Here is a 24,721-nt window from a genome sequence, read left to right as displayed (position 1 = left end):
CAGCATGGAATTCAAGGAGGCGATAGACAGATGGGTAAGGGGAGAAAGAGAATGACCACTTGGGAGAGATGGGGATCCGGTGCCACCACCCCGCTGACCAGAAGCTCTCGGGGTGTGCGAGAGCACGTGGGCGGACGAGAGAGCAGTAGGAGTAGCGGTGTTGTCTGTGGTGATCCATGTTTCCGTCAGAGCCAAGTCGAGGACTGGGAGGGAGGCATAGGCTGAGATGAACTCTGCCTTGTTGGCCTGCAGATCGGCAGTTCAGAGGCTACCGGAGACCTGGAACTCACGTGGAATTCGTGCGCTGGGACCACCAGATTAGGGTGGCGCGGCCATGCGGTGTGGAGCGTTTGTATGGTCTGTGCAGAGGAGAACAGGGATAGACAGACACATAGTTGACAGGCTAGAGAAGAGGCTACGCTAATGCAGAGGAGATTGGGAATGACAAGTGGACTACACGTCTCGAATGTTCAGAAAGTTAAGCTTACGTAGCAAGAATCTAATTGACTAAAATGATTAAAATGATACAGTACTGCTGAGGTAGGCTAGCTGCGTTATTGACACTACCTAATCAAGTCGTTCCGTTGAGTGTGAGTTTCTACAATGCTGCTTTTCGGGGGCTAGCTGGCTAGCTAGCAGTGTTGGTGTTACGTTGTGGAGAACATTAATGGCTATTAGCTAACCCAATCATAGACTACACAATTATCTTTAAACTGAGACAGCTATGTAGCTAGCTATGTAGCTAACTACGATCAAACAAATCACCGTTGGGACTGTAACAATGAAATAAATGAAAATATGATACTACCTGTGGAGGCGAGCGCGAATCGACGAATCTGAAAGTTCCTATTCATTAGTATTGGCTGGCTGTGGCTTCCTTCGGAGTGTCTCCTACGTTAAGGGCGACAAAATATTGGCTAGCTAACAGGTAAATTAAGATAATCCTCTAAGACTACACACTCTAACTACACAATTATCTTGGATACGAAGACAGCAAAGACAACTATGTAGCTAGCTAACACTACACTAATCAAGTCGTTCAGTTGAGTGTGATAGTTACTACAGTGCTACGGTAGCCGGTGAACGTGTTGGGCAGATGGGAGACGACGAAATCGATAATTACGCCAATTATCTTTGATACAACAGCGACTATGTGGCTAGCTAGAAGAAATTGCTAAGTTCGTCACTCACCTGCATAACAGTTTACAGTCTAGCCAGACACCTAGGTACTTATAGATGTCCACATATTCAAGGTCGGAACCATCAGGGTGGTGATGCTAGTCAGGCGTGCGGGTGTAGGCAGCGAACGGTTGAAAAGCATGCATTTGGTTTTACTAGCGTTTTAGAGCAGTTGGAGGCCACGGAAGGAGTGTTGTATGGCATTGAAGCTCGTTTGGAGGTTAGATAGCACAGTGTCCAGGACGGGCCAGCAGTATATAGAATGGTGTCGTCTGCGTAGAGGTGGATCAGGGAATCGCCGGCAGCAAGAGCAACATCATTGATATATACAGAGAAAAGAGTCGGCCCGAGGTGAACCCTGTGGCACCCCCATAGAGACTGCCAGAGGACCAGACAGCATGCCCTCCGATTTGACACACTGAACTCTGTCTGCAAAGTAGTTGGTGAACCAGGCAAGGCAGTCATCCGAAAAACCGAGGTTACTAAGTCTGCCGATAAGAATATGGTGATTGACAGAGTCGAAAGCCTTGGCAAGGTCGATGAAAGGCGGCTGCACAGTACTGTCTTTTATCGATGGCGGTTATGATATCGTTTAGTACCTTGAGCGTGGCTGAGGTGCACCCGTGACCGGCTCGGAAACCAGATTGCACAGCGGAGAGAGGTACGGTGGGATTCGAGATGGTCAGTGACCTGTTTGTTGACTTGGCTTTCGAAGACCTTAGATAGGCAGGGCAGGATGGATATAGGTCTGTAACAGTTTGGGTCCAGTGTGTCACCCCTTTGAAGGGGATGACTGCGGCAGCTTTCAATCCTTGGGGATCTCAGACGATATGAAAAGAGGTTGAACAGGCTGGTAATAGGGGTTGCGACAATGGTGGCGGATAGTTTCACAAATAGAGGGTCCAGATTGTCAAGCCCAGCTGATTTGTACGGGTCCAGGTTTTGCAGATCTTTCAGAACATCTGCTATCTGGATTTGGGTAAAGGAGAACCTGGAGAGGCTTGGGCAGTAGCTGCGGGGGGAGCTGTTGGCCGAGGTTGGAGTAGCCAGCCGTTGAGAAATGCTTGTTCAAGTTACCTGGGAAACACTGACTTGGTTGGGTTTTCTTTATCTGAAACATCTCAGAGTGCTGATCTGGGATCAGTTTAGCCTTTTAAATCATAATAAATAAGAGGATCTGATCCTAGATCAGCACTCAAAGGTGTGAGATTGGTCTTTGAAGGCATGAGGTTGGGTACAATAGTTGGGTTTTCAGTTTGGTTTTGGTTGAATGTGAGTGTCTGTGTGTGTGTGTGTGTCCAGTACATACTTGGCTCTCAGCACAGGGTCCACCCCGACTGTGGGTTCATCCAGAATCAATAACTGGGGTTTTGAAGTAAGGCTGCTCCTAGAGACACCCTCCGTTTCTGCCCTCCGCTGTAAACACACACACACACACACACACACACACACACACACACACACACACACACACACACACACACACACACACACACACACTCTCACACACACACACACACACACAGATCTAAGAGTTATTATACCAGATCTAAGAGTTATTATACCAGATCTAAGAGTTATTATACCAGATCTAAGAGTTATTATACCAGATCTAAGAGTTATTATACCAGATCTAAGAGTTATTATACCAGATCTAAGAGTTACTATACCAGATCTAAGAGCTACTATACCAGATCTAAGAGTTACTATACCAGATCTAAGAGTTATTATACCAGATCTAAGAGTTATTATACCAGATCTAAGAGTTATTATACCAGATCTAAGAGTTATTATCCCAGATCTAAGAGTTATTATACCAGATCTAAGAGTTATTATCCCAGATCTAAGAGTTATTATACCAGATCTAAGAGTTATTATACCAGATCTAAGAGTTATTATCCCAGATCTAAGAGTTATTATACCATATCTAAGAGTTACTATACCAGATCTAAGAGTTACTATACCAGATCTAAGAGTTATTATACCAGATCTAAGAGTTATTATACCAGATCTAAGAGTTATTATACCAGATCTAAGAGTTATTATACCAGATCTAAGAGTTATTATCCAAGAGTAATCTTCCACCTTTATTCAGAATCCCATGAGTTGATGCCATGACGATAGCTACACAGCAGTTTAACACTGTTCCAGTGTCTATACGGGTCCACACTTCAGTGTAAAATTAACACACTATTTAGTGTTAAGACTTATTTTAATATTTCCCAGGTTGCCTTTCAACTAAATTGTAGAGTTACCACCCATGACTGTATTTGATAGTGACAAAGGCTATGGATGTTGCATTAACTCATTTTTAGTCCTGTGGCCTTCACCAAGTGAAATTCTAAGCCAGTGATGGGCAACTTCTGAACTAATCATGAGCTCATTTCCTGCAATTTTACATTTTGCCATTGATTACTACAAGTTTAAATAGCTGACCGCTAGACTAATTTACCAATCTAAAATGGTTAGCTAACATGGGCAAATTGAGTGACAATCAGAGCCTGACATAACAAGTGGAACCCTGACCTGTTCCCCCGGACGTGCTACCTGTCCCAGACCTGCTGTTTTCAACTCTCTAGACACAGCAGGAGTGGTAGAGATACTCTGAATGACCGGATATGAAGATCCAACTGACATTTACTCCTGAGGTGCTGACCTGTTGCACCTCTACAACCACTGTGATTATTATTATTTGACCCTGCTGGTCATCTATGAACATTTGAACATCTTGGCCATGTTCTGTTATAATCTCCACCGGTACAGCCAGAAGAGGACCGGCCACCCCCCATAGCCTGGTTCCTCTCTAGGTTTCTTCCTGGGTTCTGGCCTTTCTAGGGAGTTTATCTAGCCACCGTGCTTCTACACCTGCATTGATTGCTGTTTGGGGTTTTAGGCTGGGTTTCTGTACAGCACTTTGTGACACCAGCTGAAGTAAGAAGGGCTTTATAAATACATTTGATTGATTGATTGATTGAAGTGAAGAACTGTTAATCCACATGGGCGCCAGTTGCCCATCCCTGTCCTAAGTGAATATGCTGTCATTAAATACAAATGATTTAAAGGGATACTTGGGATTTTGTCAATGCTAGTAGATTCCCATAGAATTCCAGTCATTGTGCTAATGCTAGTGGCTCGCGAATCTACCCCTAACTTCCTTCATACTGGACACAGAGACTTAAAAACGTAAAAGGCCTCTGCCAAAATCCTGAAGTATCCCTTTAATTTCTTAATGCCTTATTTTGAAGGCCTAATTTTACCCTGATACAGTGGCCTACAACTCATGGTTTACAGGCCACATCAAGTTCTGCAAGTCACATTATGCTGGCTTACAAAGTGGTGTGTCATTCCTATTGATATACAGCCAGAGCAGGGGATATCCAAAATGTAGAATTTTTATTCACCTGCAACGGCCAGAGTTGGGAAGATTAAAATATCAGACTTCCTAAAGCAATAAACTGGAACAACCATTTCACCAACACTGGGGTTATTTAACACCAACACTGGGGTTATTAACACCAACACTGGGGTTATTAACACCAACACTCTGGTTATTAACACCAACACTGGGGTTATTAACACCAACACTGGGGTTATTAACACCAACACTGGGGTTATTTAACACCAACACTGGGGTTATTAACACCAACACTCTGGTTATTAACACCAACACTGGGGTTATTAACACCAACACTGGGGTTATTAACACCAACACTGGGGTTATTAACACCAACACTGGGGTTATTAACACCAACACTGGGGTTATTTAACACCAACACTGGGGTTATTTAACACCAACACTGGGGTTATTAACACCAACACTGGGGTTATTAACACCAACACTGGGGTTATTTAACACCAACACTGGGGTTATTAACACCAACACTGGGGTTATTAACACCAACACTGGGGTTATTTAACATCAACACTGGGGTTATTAACACCAACACTGGGGTTATTAACACCAACACTGGGGTTATTAACACCAACACTGGGGTTATTAACACCAACACTGGGGTTATTAACACCAACACTGGGGTTATTAACACCAACACTGGGGTTATTAACACCAACACTCTGGTTGTTAACACCAACACTGGGGTTATTAACACCAACACTGGGGTTATTAACACCAACACTGGGGTTATTTAACACCAACACTGGGGTTATTAACACCAACACTGGGGTTATTAACACCAACACTGGGGTTATTAACACCAACACTCTGGTTATTAACACCAACACTGGGGTTATTAACACCAACACTGGGGTTATTAACACCAACACTGGGGTTATTAACACTGGGGTTATTAACACCAACACTGGGGTTATTAACACCAACACTGGGGTTATTAACACCAACACTGGGGTTATTAACACCAACACTGGGGTTATTAACACCAACACTGGGGTTATTAACACCAACACTGGGGTTATTAACACCAACACTGGGGTTGTTAACACCAACACTGGGGTTATTAACACCAACACTGGGGTTATTAACACCAACACTGGGGTTATTAACACCAACACTGGGGTTATTAACACCAACACTGGGGTTATTAACACCAACACTGGGGTTATTAACACCAACACTGGGGTTATTAACACCAACACTGGGGTTATTAACACCAACACTGGGGTTATTAACACCAACACTGGGGTTATTAACACCAACACTGGGGTTATTAACACCAAACTCTGGTTATTAACACCAACACTGGGGTTATTAACACCAACACTGGGGTTATTAACACCAACACTGGGGTTATTAACACCAACACTCTGGTTGTTAACACCAACACTGGGGTTATTAACACCAACAATGGGGTTATTAACACCAACACTGGGGTTATTAACACCAACACTGGGGTTATTAACACCAACACTGGGGTTATTAACACCAACTCTGGTTATTAACACCAACACTGGGGTTATTAACACAAACACTGGGGTTATTAACACCAACACTGTGGTTATTAACACCACCGAGTGTTAATTTAACTCCTGAATCAACACTAGAAATGTTACCCTGAATAATCAACGCCAGGTAATACTGGCCAGTTTGCTGTGTACTCTTACTTTTACATCTAAGAGTAATAAGCAATCATTGAGGAGTTGTTTTGATGGAAGTGAGGGAGCCTTCTTTTGGGCATTGACATCTTGGCAAATGTCTGTTGCATAACGCCTACTGAGTTTCAGACAGGGCGGGCTGACTCCACAGCATTTTTACATGACAGAAGCCCGTGACAAACAAACATAAACCTCCTCAGGGAGAAACCGTTTCCTTCTCTTTCTATCTCTCTTGGTTGTAGTCTACTTTTCCACCAGATCAAAATGAGATATACTGAGTCCCAAACGGCACCCTATTTCCTATATAGTGCACTACTGGTCAAAAGTAGTGCACTACTGGTCAAAAGTAGTGCACTATACTGGGGATATGGTGCCATTTGGGACTCAGCCATAGTCTAGACACAGGGGAAGGAGATTGAAACCCCCTATAGACAAACTGGAGAGCCCAAAATGTTTGAAATGTCCCTTTCCACCTCTTTCTCCAAATCATTAACTACAGGACAGTATCAGAAGACTGACCACGACTCCATTTTGTTGATCCCTGCCTACAGGCAGAAACTTAAACAAGAGGCTCCCATGCTGAGGTCTGTCCAACGCTGGTCAGACCAAGCTGACTCCACACTCCAAGACTGCTTCCATCACGTGGACTGGGACATGTTTCGTATTGCGTCAGATGAAAATATTGACGAATACGCTGATTCGGTGTGCGAGTTCATTAGAACGTGCGTCGAAGATGTCGTTCCCATAGCAACGATAAAAACATTCCCAAACCAGAAACCGTGGATTGATGGCAGCATTCGCGTGAAACTGAAAGCGCGAACCACTGCTTTTAATCAGGGCAAGGTGTCTGGTAACATGTCCGAATATAAACAATGCAGCTATTCCCTCCGCAAGGCTATTAAACAAGCTAGCGTCAGTACAGAGACAAAGTGGAATCTCAATTCAATGGCTCAGACACAAGAGGCATGTGGCAGGGTCTACAGTCAATCACGGACTACAAGAAGAAACCCAGCCCAGTCACGGACCAGGATGTCTTGCTCCCAGGCAGACTAAATAACTTTTGCCCGCTTTGAGGACAATACAGTGCCACTGACACGGCCTGCAACGAAAACATGCGGTCTCTCCTTCACTGCAGCCGAGGTGAGTAAGACATTTAAACGTGTTAACCCTCGCAAGGCTGCAGGCCCAGGCGGCATCCCCAGCCGCGCCCTCAGAGCATGCGCAGACCAGCTGGCGGTGTGTTTACGGACATATTCAATCAATCCCTATACCAGTCTGCTGTTCCCACATGCTTCAAGAGGGCCACCATTGTTCCTGTTCCCAAGAAAGCTAAGGTAACTGAGCTAAGCGACTACCGCCCGTAGCACTCACTTCCGTCATCATGAAGTGCTTTGAGAGACTAGTCAAGGACCATATCACCTCCACCCTACCTGACACCCTAGACCCACTCCAATTTGCTTACCGCCCAAATAGGTCCACAGACGATGCAATCTCAACCACACTGCACACTGCCTAACCCACCTGGACAAGAGGAATACCTATGTGAGAATGCTGTTCATCGACTACAGCTCGGCATTCAACACCATAGTACCCTCCAAGCTCGTCATCAAGCTCGAGACCCTGGGTCTCGACCCGCCCTGTGCAACTGGGTACTGGACTTCTGACGGGCCGCCCCCAGGTGGTGAGGGTAGGCAACAACATCTCCTCCCGCTGATCCTCAACACGGGGCCCCACAGGGTGCGTTCTGAGCCCTCTCCTGTACTCCCTGTTCACCCACGACTGCGTGGCCACGCACGCCTCAACTCAATCATCAAGTTTGCGGACGACACAACAGTGGTAGGCTTGATTACCAACAACGACGAGACGGCCTACAGGGAGGAGGTGAGGGCCCTCGGAGTGTGGTGTCAGGAAAATAACCTCACACTCAACGTCAACAAAACTAAGGAGATGATTGTGGACTTCAGGAAACAGCAGAGGAACACCCCCTATCCACATCGATGGAACAGTAGTGGAGAGGGTAGCAAGTTTAAGTTCCTCGGCATACACATCACAGACAAACTGAATTGGTCCACTCACACTGACAGCGTCGTGAAGAAAGGCGCAGCAGCGCCTCTTCAACCTCAGGAGGCTGAAGAAATTCGGCTTGTCACCAAAAGCACTCACAAACTTCTACAGATGCACAATCGAGAGCATCCTGGCGGGCTGTATCACCGCCTGGTACGGCAACTGCTCCGCCCTCAACCGTAAGGCTCTCCAGAGGGTAGTGAGGTCTGCACAACGCATCACCGGGGGCAAACTACCTGCCCTCCAGGACACCTACACCACCCGATGTTACAGGAAGGCCATAAAGATCATCAAGGACATCAACCACCGAACCACTGCCTGTTCACCCCGCTATCATCCAGAAGGCGAGGTCAGTACAGGTGCATCAAAGCTGGGACTGAGAGACTGAAAAACAGCTTCTATCTCAAGGCTATCAGACTGTTAAACAGCCACCATTGAGTGGCTGCTGCCAACACACTGTCATTGACACTGACCCAACTCCAGCCACTTTAATAATGGGAATTGATGGGAAATGATGTAAATATATCACTAGCCACTTTAAACAATGCTACCTTATATAATGTTACTTACCCTACATTATTCATCTCATATGCATACGTATATACTGTACTCTACATCATCGACTGCATCCTTATGTAATACATGTATCACTAGCCACTTTAACTATGCCACTTTGTTTACTTTGTCTACATACTCATCTCATATGTATATACTGTACTCGATACCATCTACTGTATGCTGCTCTGTACCATCACTCACTCATATATCCTTATGTACATATTCTTTATCCCCTTACACTGTGTATAAGACAGTAGTTTTAGAATTGTTAGTTAGATTACTTGTTGGTTATCACTGCATTGTCGGAACTAGAAGCACAAGCATTTCGCTACACTCGCATTAACATCTGCTAACCATGTGTATGTGACAAATAAAATTTGATTTGATTTGATTTGACATGTGCATAAGTACCAAGTGCTGCTTATATTTGGGACAGGTGTAGTTTGTAATTTATTTATAATTTTAAATGGAATATCATAAATTTTGAGGCATTAGTGGGAATAGTTTCCCATTCACAATTAGCGATGGTCACCAAGTCTTGTTGCCATGCCGTTTCCCACCACAGAACACCAGAACATGGATAAAAAGAGTAGAAACAGCTCACCTATTTTTACTCTGTGATTTGATCATTAGATGTTCAATGATTATTTTAAAAATGAAAAGTTTCACCATATTAAAAGAGGTCAGTTCACGTAACAAGGTGGACCTTAAAATGAGGGACAGGAAGTAAATGAATCACTAATAACAATAAATAAATAATAATCTTCAGAAATGACTGTCAAAACAACAACATAACTAGGGCTTTACAATGATGGGGAAACTTGGAGAAATGTTGGGGTTAAGTGTGTTAACATCTTCCTAGAAGTCACGAAGGATGCACAGAAAATGTTGGGGTTAAGTGGGTTCACATCTTCCTAGGGACGACGGAGGGACATGTCACAATGCAGAATTTTGGCACATTAGTTTGCCTTTATTCACATTAAAAATGAATGTGGTCTATATTAAAGGACACTTGATTTGATATCACAGGCTTTTAAAACTCAATATTGGTGCACAACTTCTACGTAAAACACACGTTTAGTGGTACCACCCTGGTGTATGTGCAGCGTTGTTGCTTTTTAAAGGAGCTAGCATGGAGTATTATTGATTCCAGCTCGTAAATAAAATGGCATCGAGTTAACAATGCTCTGAAAGCTGAAGGAAAGGTTTCTGGAAATCCTGGGAAGTTTGGGAAAGATACTGGAATTTTGCAACCCTAATTACCTGAGTTTTCCAACCAGGCTGCTGTTGTGAGGTAGGTCCAGGAAGTCCACCAGGAAGTCCATGCGTGCCTGGGTGTCCGTAGATGACAGGCCGTGGATCCTTCCGAAGAACGTCAGAGTGTCACTGATAGAAAACTCATTGTACAACGCCAGGTCCTTAAGGAGAAACACAATGTTATGTCATGGTATGTGTTGTGTTTTGGTGTGTTGTGTTAATCAAGTGTTCGGCTGTGAGCTGTTAGTTGAAATCTTGGAAATAGAACCAGGTAATTTTACGCTGAGTAGCGTGAACCTCTCGCGGAGCTGTGCTGCTTATCCCCAGGTTTCATTTAAGTGAAAAGGAGAGTCTCATTTCCAGACAAAGTTAAGAGTCTAGTACAGCAGGCCAGTAACACGAGATACCTCTTCTGTACCATGGGGGAAGGGTCAGTGCTATCCGGGATCCTTGGGACATCCCCATCCTAAACGATAACCCTAACCCTAACCTTAACCCCAACCCTAACCCCTAACCCCTAACCTTCCCTTAAATTTATATTCATCATCACCAGCACCACCCCAACATCAATGATTTGCAGTAAAGTAGATATTAGTATTAGTAGATAATTACAAGGCAATGCCTCCTCATAATTGGCTAAAATCACACGATGCACACCGATGATGTAATTGAAAACACTTATCTTCCTCTATTTGTTTTACTAGAAAACATAGAAACACTCCATTTTAACATATGTTGATGTTGTGGTGGTGCTGGAGATGATGAACATGAAGTGGACATTTTTTTATAAGTATTAAATTGGTGTACTTTTTAACTCCATTTTCTCCCCAATTTAGTGATATCCATTTGGTAGTTACAGTCTTGTCCCATCGATGCAATTCCCGTATGGACTCGGGGAGGCGAAGGTCGAGAGTCATGTGTCCTCCGAAACACGACCCCGCCAAGCCGCACTGCTTTTTGACACGCTGCTCGCTTAACCCGGAAACCAGCCGCACCAATGTGTCGGAGGAAACACCGTCCAGCTGGCGACCGACGTCGCCCGGCCCGCCACGAGGAGTCGCTAGATCGTGACGGGACAAGGACATCCCGGCCGGCCAAACCCTCCCCTGACACAGACGATGCTGGGCCAATTGTGCGCCGCCTCATGGGTCTCCCGGTCGTAGCCAGCTACGACACAGCCTAGGATTGAACCAGAGTCTGTAGTGACGCCTTAGACCGATGCGCCACTCAGAAGGCCCAAGTTGATTTAAAAAAAATGTCCCTTTAACCGTAACCCCTACCCCAACCTTAACCCGAACCTAACCCGAACCCTAACCTTAACCCCTTACCCTTATCCTAACCTTACCCTTACCCCTACCCTACCCTTACCTTAACCCCTACCCTTACCTTAACCCTTACCCCAACCTTAACCCTTACCTAACCCGAACCCTAACCTTAACCCCTTACCCTTACCCTAACCTTACCCTTACCCCTACCCTACCCTTACCTTAACCCCTACCCTTACGTTAACCCTTACCCCAACCTTAACCCTTACCTAACCCGAACCCTAACCTTAACCAAGGACCATGGAGGATGACACCCCCTGGCTATGACTCTATTCCTAAGTAACTGATTATTTGACCACGCTGGTCATCTATGAACATTTGAACATCTTGGCCATGTTCAGTTATAATCTCCACCAGGCACAGCCAGAAGAGGACTGGGCACCCCACATAGCCTGGTTCCTCTTTAGGTTTCTTCCTAGGTTTTGGCCTTTCTGGGAGTTTTCCTAGCCACCGTGCTTCTACACCTGCATTGCTTGCTGTTTTGGGTTTCAGGCTGGGTTTCTGTACAGCACTTTGAGATATCAGCTGATGTAAGAAAGGCTATATAAATACATTTGATTTGATAACAGTGTACCTGTGGCATGTACCCCACCATCCTCCCAGGGACCTGGTGTCCAGGAAATGCGGGCGGCTTCCCCAACACGCTGATGTGCCCTCGGGAGATCTTCAGGGTTCCCAGAATGCATTTCAACAGCGTGGTCTTCCCACACCCACTCGGACCCAGCAGGCCGTAGCTGCAAGGTAAGAGAGAACAGAATTTTGGGTTAAAAAAATTGACATGAGAGCCAAATCATAGATATCTACTATAGCCCTCAAACTCAACTCTGGACCTCCAAGCCAGTTCCACTGCATTTTTTAATTGTTCCCCTCTAGTCAGTGACTGATTTAGACCTGGGACAACAGGTGGGTGATTCCCCTCTAGTCAGTGACTGGCTTAGACCTGGGACAACAGGTGGGTGATTCCCCTCTAGTCAGTGACTGATTTAGACCTGGGACAACAGGTGGGTGATCCCCCTCTAGTCAGTGACTGACTTAGACCTGGGACAACAGGTGGGTGATTCCCCTCTAGTCAGTGACTGACTTAGACCTGGGACAACAGGTGGGTGATTCCCCTCTAGTCAGTGACTGATTTAGACCTGGGACAACAGGTGGGTGATTCCCCTCTAATCAGGGACTGATTTAGACCTGGGACAACAGGTGGGTGATTCCCCTCTAGTCAGTGACTGGCTTAGACCTGGGACAACAGGTGGGTGATTCCCCTCTAGTCAGTGACTGATTTAGACCTGGGACAACAGGTGGGTGATTCCCCTCTAGTCAGTGACTGATTTAGACCTGGGACAACAGGTGGGTGATTCCCCTCTAGTCAGTGACTGACTTAGACCTGGGACAACAGGTGGGTGATTCCCCTCTAGTCAGTGACTGACTTAGACCTGGGACAACAGGTGGGTGATTCCCCTCTAGTCAGTGACTGACTTAGACCTGGGACAACAGGTGGGTGATTCCCCTCTAGTCAGTGACTGACTTAGACCTGGGACAACAGGTGGGTGATTCCCCTCTAGTCAGTGACTGACTTAGACCTGGGACAACAGGTGGGTGATTCCCCTCTAGTCAGTGACTGACTTAGACCTGGGACAACAGGTGGGTGATTCCCCTCTAGTCAGTGACTGATTTAGACCTGGGACAACAGGTGGGTGATTCCCCTCTAGTCAGTGACTGATTTAGACCTGGGACAACAGGTGGGTGATTCCCCTCTAGTCAGTGACTGATTTAGACCTGGGACAACAGGTGGGTGATTCCCCTCTAGTCAGTGACTGATTTAGACCTGGGACAACAGGTGGGTGATTCCCCTCTAGTCAGTGACTGATTTAGACCTGGGACCACAGGTGGGTGATTCCCCTCTAGTCAGTGACTGATTTAGACCTGGGACAACAGGTGGGTGATTCCCCTCTAGTCAGTGACTGATTTAGACCTGGGACAACAGGTGGGTGATTTCCCTCTAGTCAGTGACTGATTTAGACCTGGGACAACAGGTGGGTGATTCCCCTCTAGTCAGTGACTGATTTAGACCTGGGACAACAGGTGGGTGATTCCCCTCTAGTCAGTGACTGACTTAGACCTGGGACAACAGGTGGGTGTGATTAATGATCAGGTATAACAGAAAACCAGCAGACTCCAGACCTCGTAGGGTTAAGTACCCCTGTACTATATATAGTATGATAACATTGCTACCCTTATTTCTCACTACGGTCTGACTCTTAATTGTAACTCGCATACAACTTCCAATGACATCAATGCATGATTCAGGTGAAAATCCAAGTGAAGCCTACATTTTTACCATACGCAAGAATGCAATTATGTTGTTTACGTGTTAAAGGTATAGATTATCATTAGGCTATAAAGGGATAGTTTAAAAAAATGACATATTGGTTTCCTCACCAGGGCCGGACTACTGCATTTGGGTTCCTGGAAAACAGCCAACGTCCTGCATTTCAACACATTTTGTGACCTCCAGAGATGGCCCACAACCCCCCCCCAAAGAAACGGGGGCCCTGGGGCACCTGCCCTGCGTGCCCGTTCAGTAATCAGGCCCTGTTCCTTACCCTGTAAGGGTATCATAGCAATCCATGCTTTGGTTTTGTTTACTTGGCCATTGTTTCAAATGTGGCACAAATCCAATGCAAGTCAAAGGTACCTACAGTATAAACTAGCCTTTTCACACTTCATGTCCAAACCATCATAAAGTATCTAAAACTTAATAGTGTCACTCAATTAACTTACTTATATATGATTTGGACACGAAGCTTGATTTTGTTGTAATGTCAGTGTGGGTTACTAACATGTGTCCCTGTGGTACGGTCAAGTTGAGGTTACTCAGGACTTTGAGTTTCCCGTACGACCGACACACTTCCCGACACCGGATCGCCAAATCCTCCAATCTGGGGGAGGAGGGAGGAGCTTCCTGGTCCGCCTTCATCCTTCCTTCTGTCAACTTGAAGAAGATAAACAAACAAATGTAAAATAATATAATAATAATAATAATAATAATATATATATATATTTTCCCCCATAATTATCACTTTATTAAGGCAGGAATAGTAGTGAACAACAGGGGGATAAAGATGCAGAATAGCAGTGGGGTCCAGATTGGTACCGTGCTGGTACCAACAGTGTATATATAGCAGCCACTGTTACCCATGCTGGGGTGGAGTATATATAGCAGCCACTGTTACCCATGCTGGGGTGGAGTATATATAGCAGCTACTGTTAACCATGCATGGGGGGGTATATATAGCAGTCACTGTTACCCATGCTGGGGTGGTGTACCCATGCTGGGGTGGAGTATATAGCAGCCATTGTTAGCCACCCTCTACACCAGCCTTGAGATTCTGGCAGGTTGACGTTTATTGTCACAAATTGTTGCCCTGGTAGAAGAACTGTCATAAAATCCATTTAAAAACTAGATAGTCTAGCTGCCATTAGACAAAAGGGTTGTCTGTCATAAAAATCCATTTAAAAAAAGCTTTTTGTTCTTAATTTAAGGTTAGTGTTAGGCATTAGGGCTAACAGTGTGGTTAAGGTTAGGGTTAGACATTAGGGCTAACAGTGTAGTTAGGGTTAGACATTAGGGCTAACAGTGTGGTTAAGGTTAGTGTTAGGCATTAGGGCTAACAGTGTGGTTAAGGTTAGGGTTAGGCATTAGGGCTAACAGTGTGGTTAAGGTTAGTGTTAGGCATTAGGGCTAACAGTGTGGTTAAGGTTAGTGTTAGGCATTAGGGCTAACAGTGTGGTTAAGGTTAGGGTTAGGCATTAGGGCTAACAGTGTGGTTAAGGTTAGGGTTAGGCATTAGGGCTAACAGTGTGGTTAAGGTTAGGGTTAGGCATTAGGGCTAACAGTGTGGTTAAGGTTAGTGTTAGGCATTAGGGCTAACAGTGTGGTTAAGGTTAGGGTTAGTTAGGCATTAGGGCTAACAGTGTGGTTAAGGTTAGTGTTAGGCATTAGGGCTAACAGTGTGGTTAAGGTTAGGGTTAGGCATTAGGGCTAACAGTGTGGTTAGGTTAGGGTTAGGCATTAGGGTGTTAGGCATTAGGGCTAACAGTGTGGTTAAGGTTAGGGTTAGGCATTAGGGCTAACAGTGTGGTTAAGGTTAGGGTTAGGCATTAGGGCTAACAGTGTGGTTAAGGTTAGGGTTAGGCATTAGGGCTAACAGTGTGGTTAAGGTTAGTGTTAGGCATTAGGGCTAACAGTGTGGTTAAGGTTAGGGTTAGGCATTAGGGCTAACAGTGTGGTTAAGGTTAGGGTTAGGCATTAGGGCTAACAGTGTGGTTAAGGTTAGGGTTAGGCATTAGGGCTAACAGTGTGGTTAAGGTTAGTGTTAGGCATTAGGGCTAACAGTGTGGTTAAGGTTAGGGTTAGACATTAGGGCTAACAGTGTGGTTAAGGTTAGTTAGGTTAGGCTAACATTAGGGCTAACAGTGTGGTTAAGGTTAGTGTTAGACATTAGGGCTAACAGTGTGGTTAAGGTTAGGGTTAGGCATTAGGGCTAACAGTGTGGTTAAGGTTAGTGTTAGGCATTAGGGCTAACAGTGTGGTTAAGGTTAGGGTTAGGCATTAGGGCTAACAGTGTGGTTAAGGTTAGGGTTAGGCATTAGGGCTAACAGTGTGGTTAAGGTTAGTGTTAGACATTAGGGCTAACAGTGTGGTTAAGGTTAGGGTTAGGCATTAGGGCTAACAGTGTGGTTAAGGTTAGGGTTAGGCATTAGGGCTAACAGTGTGGTTAAGGTTAGGGTTAGGCATTTAGGGTTAGGCATTAGGGCTAACAGTGTGGTTAAGGTTAGGGTTAGGCATTAGGGCTAACAGTGTGGTTAAGGTTAGGGTTAGGCATTAGGGCTAACAGTGTGGTTAAGGTTAGTGTTAGGCATTAGGGCTAACAGTGTGGTTAAGGTTAGTGTTAGGCATTAGGGCTAACAGTGTGGTTAAGGTTAGGTTAGGCATTAGGGCTAACAGTGTGGTTAAGGTTAGGGTTAGGCATTAGGGCTAACAGTGTGGTTAAGGTTAGGGTTAGGCATTAGGGCTAACAGTGTGGTTAAGGTTAGGGTTAGGCATTAGGGCTAACAGTGTGGTTAAGGTTAGGGTTAGGCATTAGGGCTAACAGTGTGGTTAAGGTTAGTGTTAGGCATTAGGGCTAACAGTGTGGTTAAGGTTAGGGTTAGGCATTAGGGCTAACAGTGTGGTTAAGGTTAGGGTTAGGCATTAGGGCTAACAGTGTGGTTAAGGTTAGGGTTAGGCATTAGGGCTAACAGTGTGGTTAAGGTTAGGGTTAGGCATTAGGGCTAACAGTGTGGTTAAGGTTAGTGTTAGGCATTAGGGCTAACAGTGTGGTTAAGGTTAGTGTTAGACATTAGGGCTAACAGTGTGGTTAAGGTTAGGGTTAGGCATTAGGGCTAACAGTGTGGTTAAGGTTAGGGTTAGGCATTAGGGCTAACAGTGTGGTTAAGGTTAGGGTTAGGCATTAGGGCTAACAGTGTGGTTAAGGTTAGGGTTAGGCATTAGGGCTAACAGTGTGGTTAAGGTTAGGGTTAGGCATTAGGGCTAACAGTGTGGTTAAGGTTAGGGTTAGGCATTAGGGCTAACAGTGTGGTTAAGGTTAGGGTTAGGCATTAGGGCTAACAGTGTGGTTAAGGTTAGGGTTGCATTAGGGCTAACAGTGTGGTTAGGGTTAGGCATTAGGGCAGTGTAGTTAGGGTTAGACATTAGGGCTAACAGTGTGGTTAAGGTTAGGGTTAGGCATTAGGGCTAACAGTGTGGTTAAGGTTAGTGTTAGACATTAGGGCTAACAGTGTAGTTAGGGTTAGACATTAGGGCTAACAGTGTGGTTAAGGTTAGGGTTAGGCATTAGGGCTAACAGTGTGGTTAAGGTTAGTGTTAGGCATTAGGGCTAACAGTGTGGTTAGACATTAGGGGTTAGTTGTTAGGCATTAGGGCTAACAGTGTGTTGGTTAAGGTTAGGGTTAGGCATTAGGGCTAACAGTGTGGTTAAGGTTAGGGTTAGGCATTAGGGCTAACAGTGTGGTTAAGGTTAGGTTAGGCATTAGGGCTAACAGTGTGGTTAAGGTTAGGGTTAGGCATTAGGGCTAACAGTGTGGTTAAGGTTAGGGTTAGGCATTAGGGCTAACAGTGTGGTTAAGGTTAGGGTTAGGCATTAGGGCTAACAGTGTGGTTAAGGTTAGGGTTAGGCATTAGGGCTAACAGTGTGGTTAAGGTTAGGGTTAGGCATTAGGGCTAACAGTGTGGTTAAGGTTAGGGTTAGGCATTAGGGCTAACAGTGTGTGGTTACATTTAACAGTGTGGTTAGGTTAGGGTTAGGCATTAGGGCTAACAGTGTGGTTAAGGTTAGGGTTAGGCATTAGGGCTAACAGTGTGGTTAAGGTTAGGGTTAGACATTAGGGCAAACAGTGTGGTTAAGGTTAGGGTTAGGCATTAGGGCTAACAGTGTGGTTAAGGTTAGTGTTAGGCATTAGGGCTAACAGTGTGGTTAAGGTTAGGGTTAGGCATTAGGGCTAACAGTGTAGTTAGGGTTAGACATTAGGGCTAACAGTGTGGTTAAGGTTAGGGTTAGACATTAGGGCTAACAGTGTGGTTAAGGTTAGGGTTAGGCATTAGGGCTAACAGTGTGGTTAAGGTTAGGTGAAAGCACCAATTTGTAAGTCGCTCTGGATAAGAGCGTCTGCTAAATGACTTAAATGTAAAATGTAAATGTTAGGGTTAGACATTAGGGCAAACAGTGTGGTTAAGGTTAGGGTTAGGCATTAGGGCTAACAGTGTGGTTAAGGTTAGGGTTAGACATTAGGGCTAACAGTGTGGTTAAGGTTAGGGTTAGGCATTAGGGCTAACAGTGTGGTTAATTTTAGGGTTAGACATTAGGGCTAACAGTGTGGTTAAGGTTAGGGTTAGACATTAGGGCTAACAGTGTGGTTAAGGTTAGGGTTAGGCATTAGGGCTAACAGTGTGGTTAAGGTTAGGGTTAGGCATTAGGGCTAACAGTGTAGTTAGGGTTAGACATTAGGGCTAACAGTGTGGTTAAGGTTAGGGTTAGACATTAGGGCTAACAGTGTGGTTAAGGTTAGGGTTAGGCATTAGGGCTAACAGTGTGGTTAAGGTTAGGGTTAGACATTAGGGCAAACAGTGTGGTTAAGGTTAGGGTTAGGCATTAGGGCTAACAGTGTGGTTAAGGTTAGGGTTAGACATTAGGGCTAACAGTGTGGTTAAGGTTAGGGTTAGGCATTAGGGCTAACAGTGTGGTTAATTTTAGGGTTAGACATTAGGGCTAACAGTGTGGTTAAGGTTAGGGTTAGGCATTAGGGCTAACAGTGTGGTTAAGGTTAGGGTTAGGCATTAGGGCTAACAGTGTAGTTAGGGTTAGGGTTAGGCATTAGGGCTAACAGTGTGGTTAAGGTTAGGGTTAGGCATTAGGGCTAACAGTGTAGTTAGGGTTAGACATTAGGGCTAACAGTGTGGTTAAGGTTAGGGTTAGACATTAGGGCTAACAGTGTGGTTAATTTTAGGGTTAGACATTAGGGCTAACAGTGTGGTTAAGGTTAGGGTTAGGCATTAGGGCTAACAGTGTAGTTAGGGTTAGACATTAGGGCTAACAGTGTGGTTAAGGTTAGGGTTAGACATTAGGGCTAACAGTGTGGTTAATTTTAGGGTTAGACATTAGGGCTAACAGTGTGGTTAAGGTTAGGGTTAGACATTAGGCCTAACAGTGTGGTTAATTTTAGGGTTAGACATTAGGGCTAACAGTGTGGTTAATTTTAGGGTTAGACATTAGGGCTAACAGTGTGGTTAAGGTTAGGGTTAGGCATTAGGGCTAACAGTGTGGTCAAGGTTAGGGTTAGGCATTAGGGCTAACAGTGTGGTTAAGGTTAGGGTTAGGCATTAGTGCTAACAGTGTGGTTAAGGGGTTAAGGTTAGGCATTAGTGCTAACAGTGTGATTAAAGTTTAAAATGAAATTTTATGACTTTGTTGCTGTGATAGCTAGTGACCATTCTTCAGACCTGCCTCCAGGGCAAGACTCATGACAATACATGACAATCTGCCCATCTGGCACTCTAGGCAGGCTAGAATAAACACTTAAAGTATTTGAAAGATTTCAAATAGAATGTAAACCCAGGTCTGGTGGTGCAGTGTGCAGCCTGCATCGATTCAAGGTTGTAGAGCAACCCTAACTAGGTGTCGCCCCCAAATGGCACCCTATTGGGGGAGGTGGGGTGTTTTGTTTTTTTGGCCCCCCCCTTTGGTTGTGTCTTGGCGGAGATCTTTGTGGGCTATACTCGGTCTTGTCTGAGGATGGTAAGTCGGTGGTTGAAGATATCCCTCTAGTGGTGTGGGGGCTGTGCTTTGGCAAAGTGGGTGGGGTTATATCCTTCCTGTTTGGCCCTGTCCGGGGGTATCATCGGATGGGGCCACAGTGTCTCCTGACCCCTCCTGTCTCAGCCTCCAGTATTTATGCTGCAGTAGTTTATGTGTCGGGGGGCTAGGGTCAGTTTTTTATATCTGGAGTACTTCTCCTGTCTTATCCGTTGTCCTGTGTGAATTCAAGTATGCTCTCTCTAATTCTCTCTTTCTCTCCGAGGACCTGAGCCATAGGACCATGCCTCAGGACTGCCTGGCCTGATGACTCCTTGCTGTCCCCAGTCCACCTGACCGTGCTGCTGCTCCAGTTTCAACTGTTCTGCGGCTTTGGAATCCTGACCTGTTGTTTTCCTGTTGACCTGCTGTTTTCAACTCTCTAGAGACAGCAGGAGCGGTAGAGATACTCTTAATGATCGGCTATGAAAAGCCAACTGACATTTACTCCTGAGGTGCTGACTTGCTGCACCCTCGACAACTACTGTGATTATTATTATTTGACCATGCTGGTAATTTATGAACATTTGAACATCTTGGCCATGTTCTGTTATAATCTCCACCCGGCACAGCCAGAAGAGGACTGGCCACCCCTCATACCCTGGTTCCCCTCTAGGTTTATTCCTAGGTTTTGGCCTTTCTATGGAGTTTTTCCTAGCCACCGTGCTTCTACACCTGCATTGCTTGCTGTTTGTGGTTGTAGGCTGTGTTTCTGTACAGCACTTTGAGATATCAGCTGATGTACGAAGGGCTATATAAATACATTTGATTTGATATTCCCTACATAGTGCATTACTTAGAGGCTATAGTGGTATATATAGGGAGCCATTTGGGATGCACCCTGGGTCAAATAATCTTTAATCCCTGCCTCCTTTCCCTGGCTTCCCCTGTTTCATTCTCCCTTTCTCTGTGTTGGCTTCCCCTGTTTGTCTCCCTTTCTCTGTGTTGGCTTCCCCTGTTTGTCTCCCTTTCTCTGTGATGGCTTCCCCTGTTTCATTCTCCCTTTCTCTGTGTTGGCTTCCCTTGTTTGGCTCCCTTTCTCTGTGTTGGCTTCAGTTGTTTGTCTCCCTTTCTCTGTGTTGGCTTCCCCTGTTTGTCTCCCTTTCTCTGTGTTGGCTTCCCCTGTTTGTCTCCCTTTCTCTGTGTTGGCTTCCCCTGTTTCATTCTCCCTTTCTCTGTGTTGGCTTCCCTTGTTTGTCTCCCTTTCTCTGTGTTGGCTTCAGTTGTTTGTCTCCCTTTCTCTGTGTTGGCTTCCCCTGTTTGTCTCCCTTTCTCTGTGTTGGCTTCCCTTGTTTGTCTCCCTTTCTCTGTGTTGGCTTCCCTTGTTTGTCTCCCTTTCTCTGTGTTGGCTTCCCTTGTTTGTCTCCCTTTCTCTGTGTTGGCTTCCCCTGTTTGTCTCCCTTTCTCTGTGTTGGCTTCCCTTGTTTGTCTCCCTTTCTCTGTGTTGGCTTCCCCGTTCTCCCTCACATAATCCAGCATCTTTCATTCCACCGTTGGGAGGTTAGAGGGAAAGCACTCCGTAATCTGACTCTATTAATCAAGATCACCTTCTTTGACACAATGCCACATGTCGTCTGTGTACCAGTCTGTTTAGATAACATTCCACTCCTTTCACTCTGTTAGGTGCCAAAGAATGTTTGGCAATGAAACAGAGTGCAAGGAATAGAATGCTAGCTAAACCAACTGGTACCCAAGCTATGACACATGGCAGCATATGCACAGAAAGGAGCCATTGTTGGACTGTAATAACATTGTAATATAGGATATAGTTTAGTGAGACATTATAGGACTATAGCCTTTCTACACAGACAGAGAGCATTAATTCACTGCAAAATCATTTCGGACATGGGTTCTTATCTTATCTTGTTCTTGTGAAGAATAAATTCAAGTTCAACGTTTTTATTAATCAAATTGCAGACAACAAACACTCTCTGAAATACCTGATTAACAGATTAAAAGACTCCATCTCCAGTTAAAGAAGCTCCATAAAACAAGTAATAGTCAAATAGGACAATAATAATAATTTGAGTCATATAACAGATGTTACAATATTTAGTAAAGCACCCAGTTCAGGGGTGTGAAACATGCGGTCAGCGGGCCAGATCCGGCCCTTGAGACAATTAAATCCAGCCCGCTGGTGGTTTAAGAAGAATATATATATATATATTACCTGCCTTGTACCCCTGCACATTGGCTCGGTACTGGTACTCCCTGTATATAGCCTTGTTATTGTTATTCATTGTAAGTAGGAATTTGTTCTTAACTGACTTGCCAAGTTCAATAATAGTTCAATTTTTTTTAAACATGAAAAAAATCACAAGCTCCAAAGAAAATGTGCAAATGTTCTTATTTTTTAACTCTGCATTGTTGGTTAGGGCTTGTCAGTAAGTATTTCACAGTAAAGTCTACACCTGTTGGTTAGGGCTTGTCAGTAAGTATTTCACAGTAAAGTCTACACCTGTTGGTTAGGGCTTGTCAGTAAGTATTTCACAGTAAAGTCTACACCTGTTGGTTAAGGGCTTGTCAGTAAGCATTTCACAGTAAAGTCTACACCTGTTGGTTAGGGCTTGTCAGTAAGTATTTCACAGTAAAGTCTACACCTGTTGGTTAAGGGCTTGTAAGTAAGCATTTCACAGTAAAGTCTACACCTGTTGGTTAGGGTTAAGTCATTTCACAGTAAAGTCTACACCTGTTGGTTAAGGGCTTGTCAGTAAGCATTTCACAGTAAAGTCTACACCTGTTGGTTAAGGGCTTGTCAGTAAGCATTTCACAGTAAAGTCTACACCTGTATTTCACAGTAAAGTCTACACCTGTTGGTTAGGGCTTGTAAGTCAGCATTTCACAGTAAAGTCTACACCTGTTGGTTAGGGCTTGTAAGTAAGTATTTCACAGTAAAGTCTACACCTGTTGGTTAGGGCTTGTAAGTAAGCATTTCACAGTAAAGTCTACACCTGTTGGTTAAGGGCTTGTAAGTAAGTATTTCACAGTAAAGTCTACACCTGTTGGTTAGGGCTTGTAAGTAAGCATTTCACAGTAAAGTCTACACCTGTTGGTTAGGGCTTGTCAGTCAGCATTTCACAGTAAAGTCTACACCTGTTGGTTAAGGGCTTGTAAGTAAGCATTCTACACCTGTTGGTTAGGGTAAAGCATTTCAGTAAAGTCTACACCTGTTGGTTAAGGGCTTGTAAGTAAGCATTTCACAGTAAAGTCTACACCTGTTGGTTAAGGGCTTGTAAGTAAGCATTTCACAGTAAAGTCTACACCTGTTGGTTAAGGGCTTGTCAGTAAGCATTTCACAGTAAAGTCTACACCTGTTGGTTAAGGGCTTGTAAGTCAGCATTTCACAGTAAAGTCTACACCTGTTGGTTAAGGGCTTGTAAGTCAGCATTTCACAGTAAAGTCTACACCTGTTGGTTAAGGGCTTGTCAGTAAGCATTTCACAGTAAAGTCTACACCTGTTGGTTAGGGCTTGTAAGTCAGCATTTCACAGTAAAGTCTACACCTGTTGGTTAAGGGCTTGTAAGTCAGCATTTCACAGTAAAGTCTACACCTGTTGGTTAAGGGCTTGTAAGTCAGCATTTCACAGTAAAGTCTACACCTGTTGGTTAAGGGCTTGTAAGTCAGCATTTCACAGTAAAGTCTACACCTGTTGGTTAGGGCTTGTCAGTAAGCATTTCACAGTAAAGTCTACACCTGTTGTATTCGGCGCATGTAACAGATTCAATTTGATTGGATTTAAATTTCTAACACCAAAATCTAAACTGTGTAGAAATGAGAATAGACCTACATTTATAATCCAGTTTGCTAACAGTCATCAAAACAGTCAGGGAGCAGAGAAAACTCCAATAGCAATGGATAGAGGAATATTTTTTTTGTACATTTTGACAGTGAGGAAATACAACCAATTTCAGGTGCAGCCCTTTGGACCACAATGGAAAACAGTTGAAAGAGCCAGACTACACTTGATGAGTCTGATAAGTGACAAATCAATTCATCGTTATAATTTCAGATATGCTCCGATACGATACCATACCGTTAGCTAATCTTTGAAAGAACCACAGATAAGCAAATACAAAAACACCAGCTGTAATTTAGCCAACTAGGAAAACACTGGTCCTAAAATACAACAGGGACTCACCTGAAAAGGTTCCCTTACACAAGAAGGAGCTGAAGTCTAGAAGATGGAGAGCAACAACATAGCCTATAGTACTGTAGCAACGAGTGTGTGTGCCTAGCCTGCTGTGTGATAACATGAACCAACAGAAGTAAACATTCTGTGAAGATCAGCTGACAGTTCCTTGTCATCAGGGTGTAGTTGGTCTATAGTCTATTTCAAAGTGGTAGAACAGGTCGGTTCTTGAGAAGGGAGAAGAGGCATTATTCAGACTGAATGCATGCAGGCCTCTTGCTCCGGAATGAATGCACCTGTTAACGTACTACTAAATGACATAAAAATAGCTACAGATGTAAGATCTTAAATTGATCACCTTTGTTGCAGAGAATTCTCCTGCACGGCAGGAAATGGAAACTTGTAGTGTATTCAAGGTACAAAAAGGCTTCAAAAAATGTAGCAACCCCTACAAAAATAAAAACAACTATAGACACATCAAATGTTATTTGTCACATACACATGGTTAGCAGATTTTTAATGCGAGTGTAGCGAAATGCTTGTGCTTCTAGTTCCGACCATGCAGTAATATCTAACAAGTAATCTTAACAATTTGTCACGTTCGTCGTAAGGATCGGACCAAGGCGCAGCGTGAGTAGAGTTCCACATCATTTTAATAAATCGAAACTCACTGAACAAAACAAACAACCAAACGAAACGCTACTGATGTGCACTAAGGCAACTATACATAG

General features: G+C 44.4%; 1 protein-coding gene across 1 annotated transcript; it reads right to left on the bottom strand.

The window, feature by feature from the left end:
• Positions 1-286: 286 nt before the first annotated feature.
• Positions 287-24,138, bottom strand: LOC115127089 (ABC transporter G family member 23-like). The gene is given in 7 exon segments (XM_065022886.1): positions 287-359; positions 2,489-2,543; positions 2,546-2,595; positions 10,135-10,289; positions 12,028-12,187; positions 14,291-14,442; positions 24,000-24,138. Coding segments are annotated over 6 exon segments (630 nt in total). The 5' UTR covers positions 14,428-14,442; positions 24,000-24,138.
• Positions 24,139-24,721: the final 583 nt, after the last annotated feature.

The sequence above is a fragment of the Oncorhynchus nerka genome, linkage group LG10 (genome assembly GCF_034236695.1).
Source record: "Oncorhynchus nerka isolate Pitt River linkage group LG10, Oner_Uvic_2.0, whole genome shotgun sequence".
Taxonomy (NCBI): Eukaryota; Metazoa; Chordata; class Actinopteri; order Salmoniformes; family Salmonidae; genus Oncorhynchus; species Oncorhynchus nerka.
This window is presented reverse-complemented; position numbering and strand designations above follow the sequence as displayed.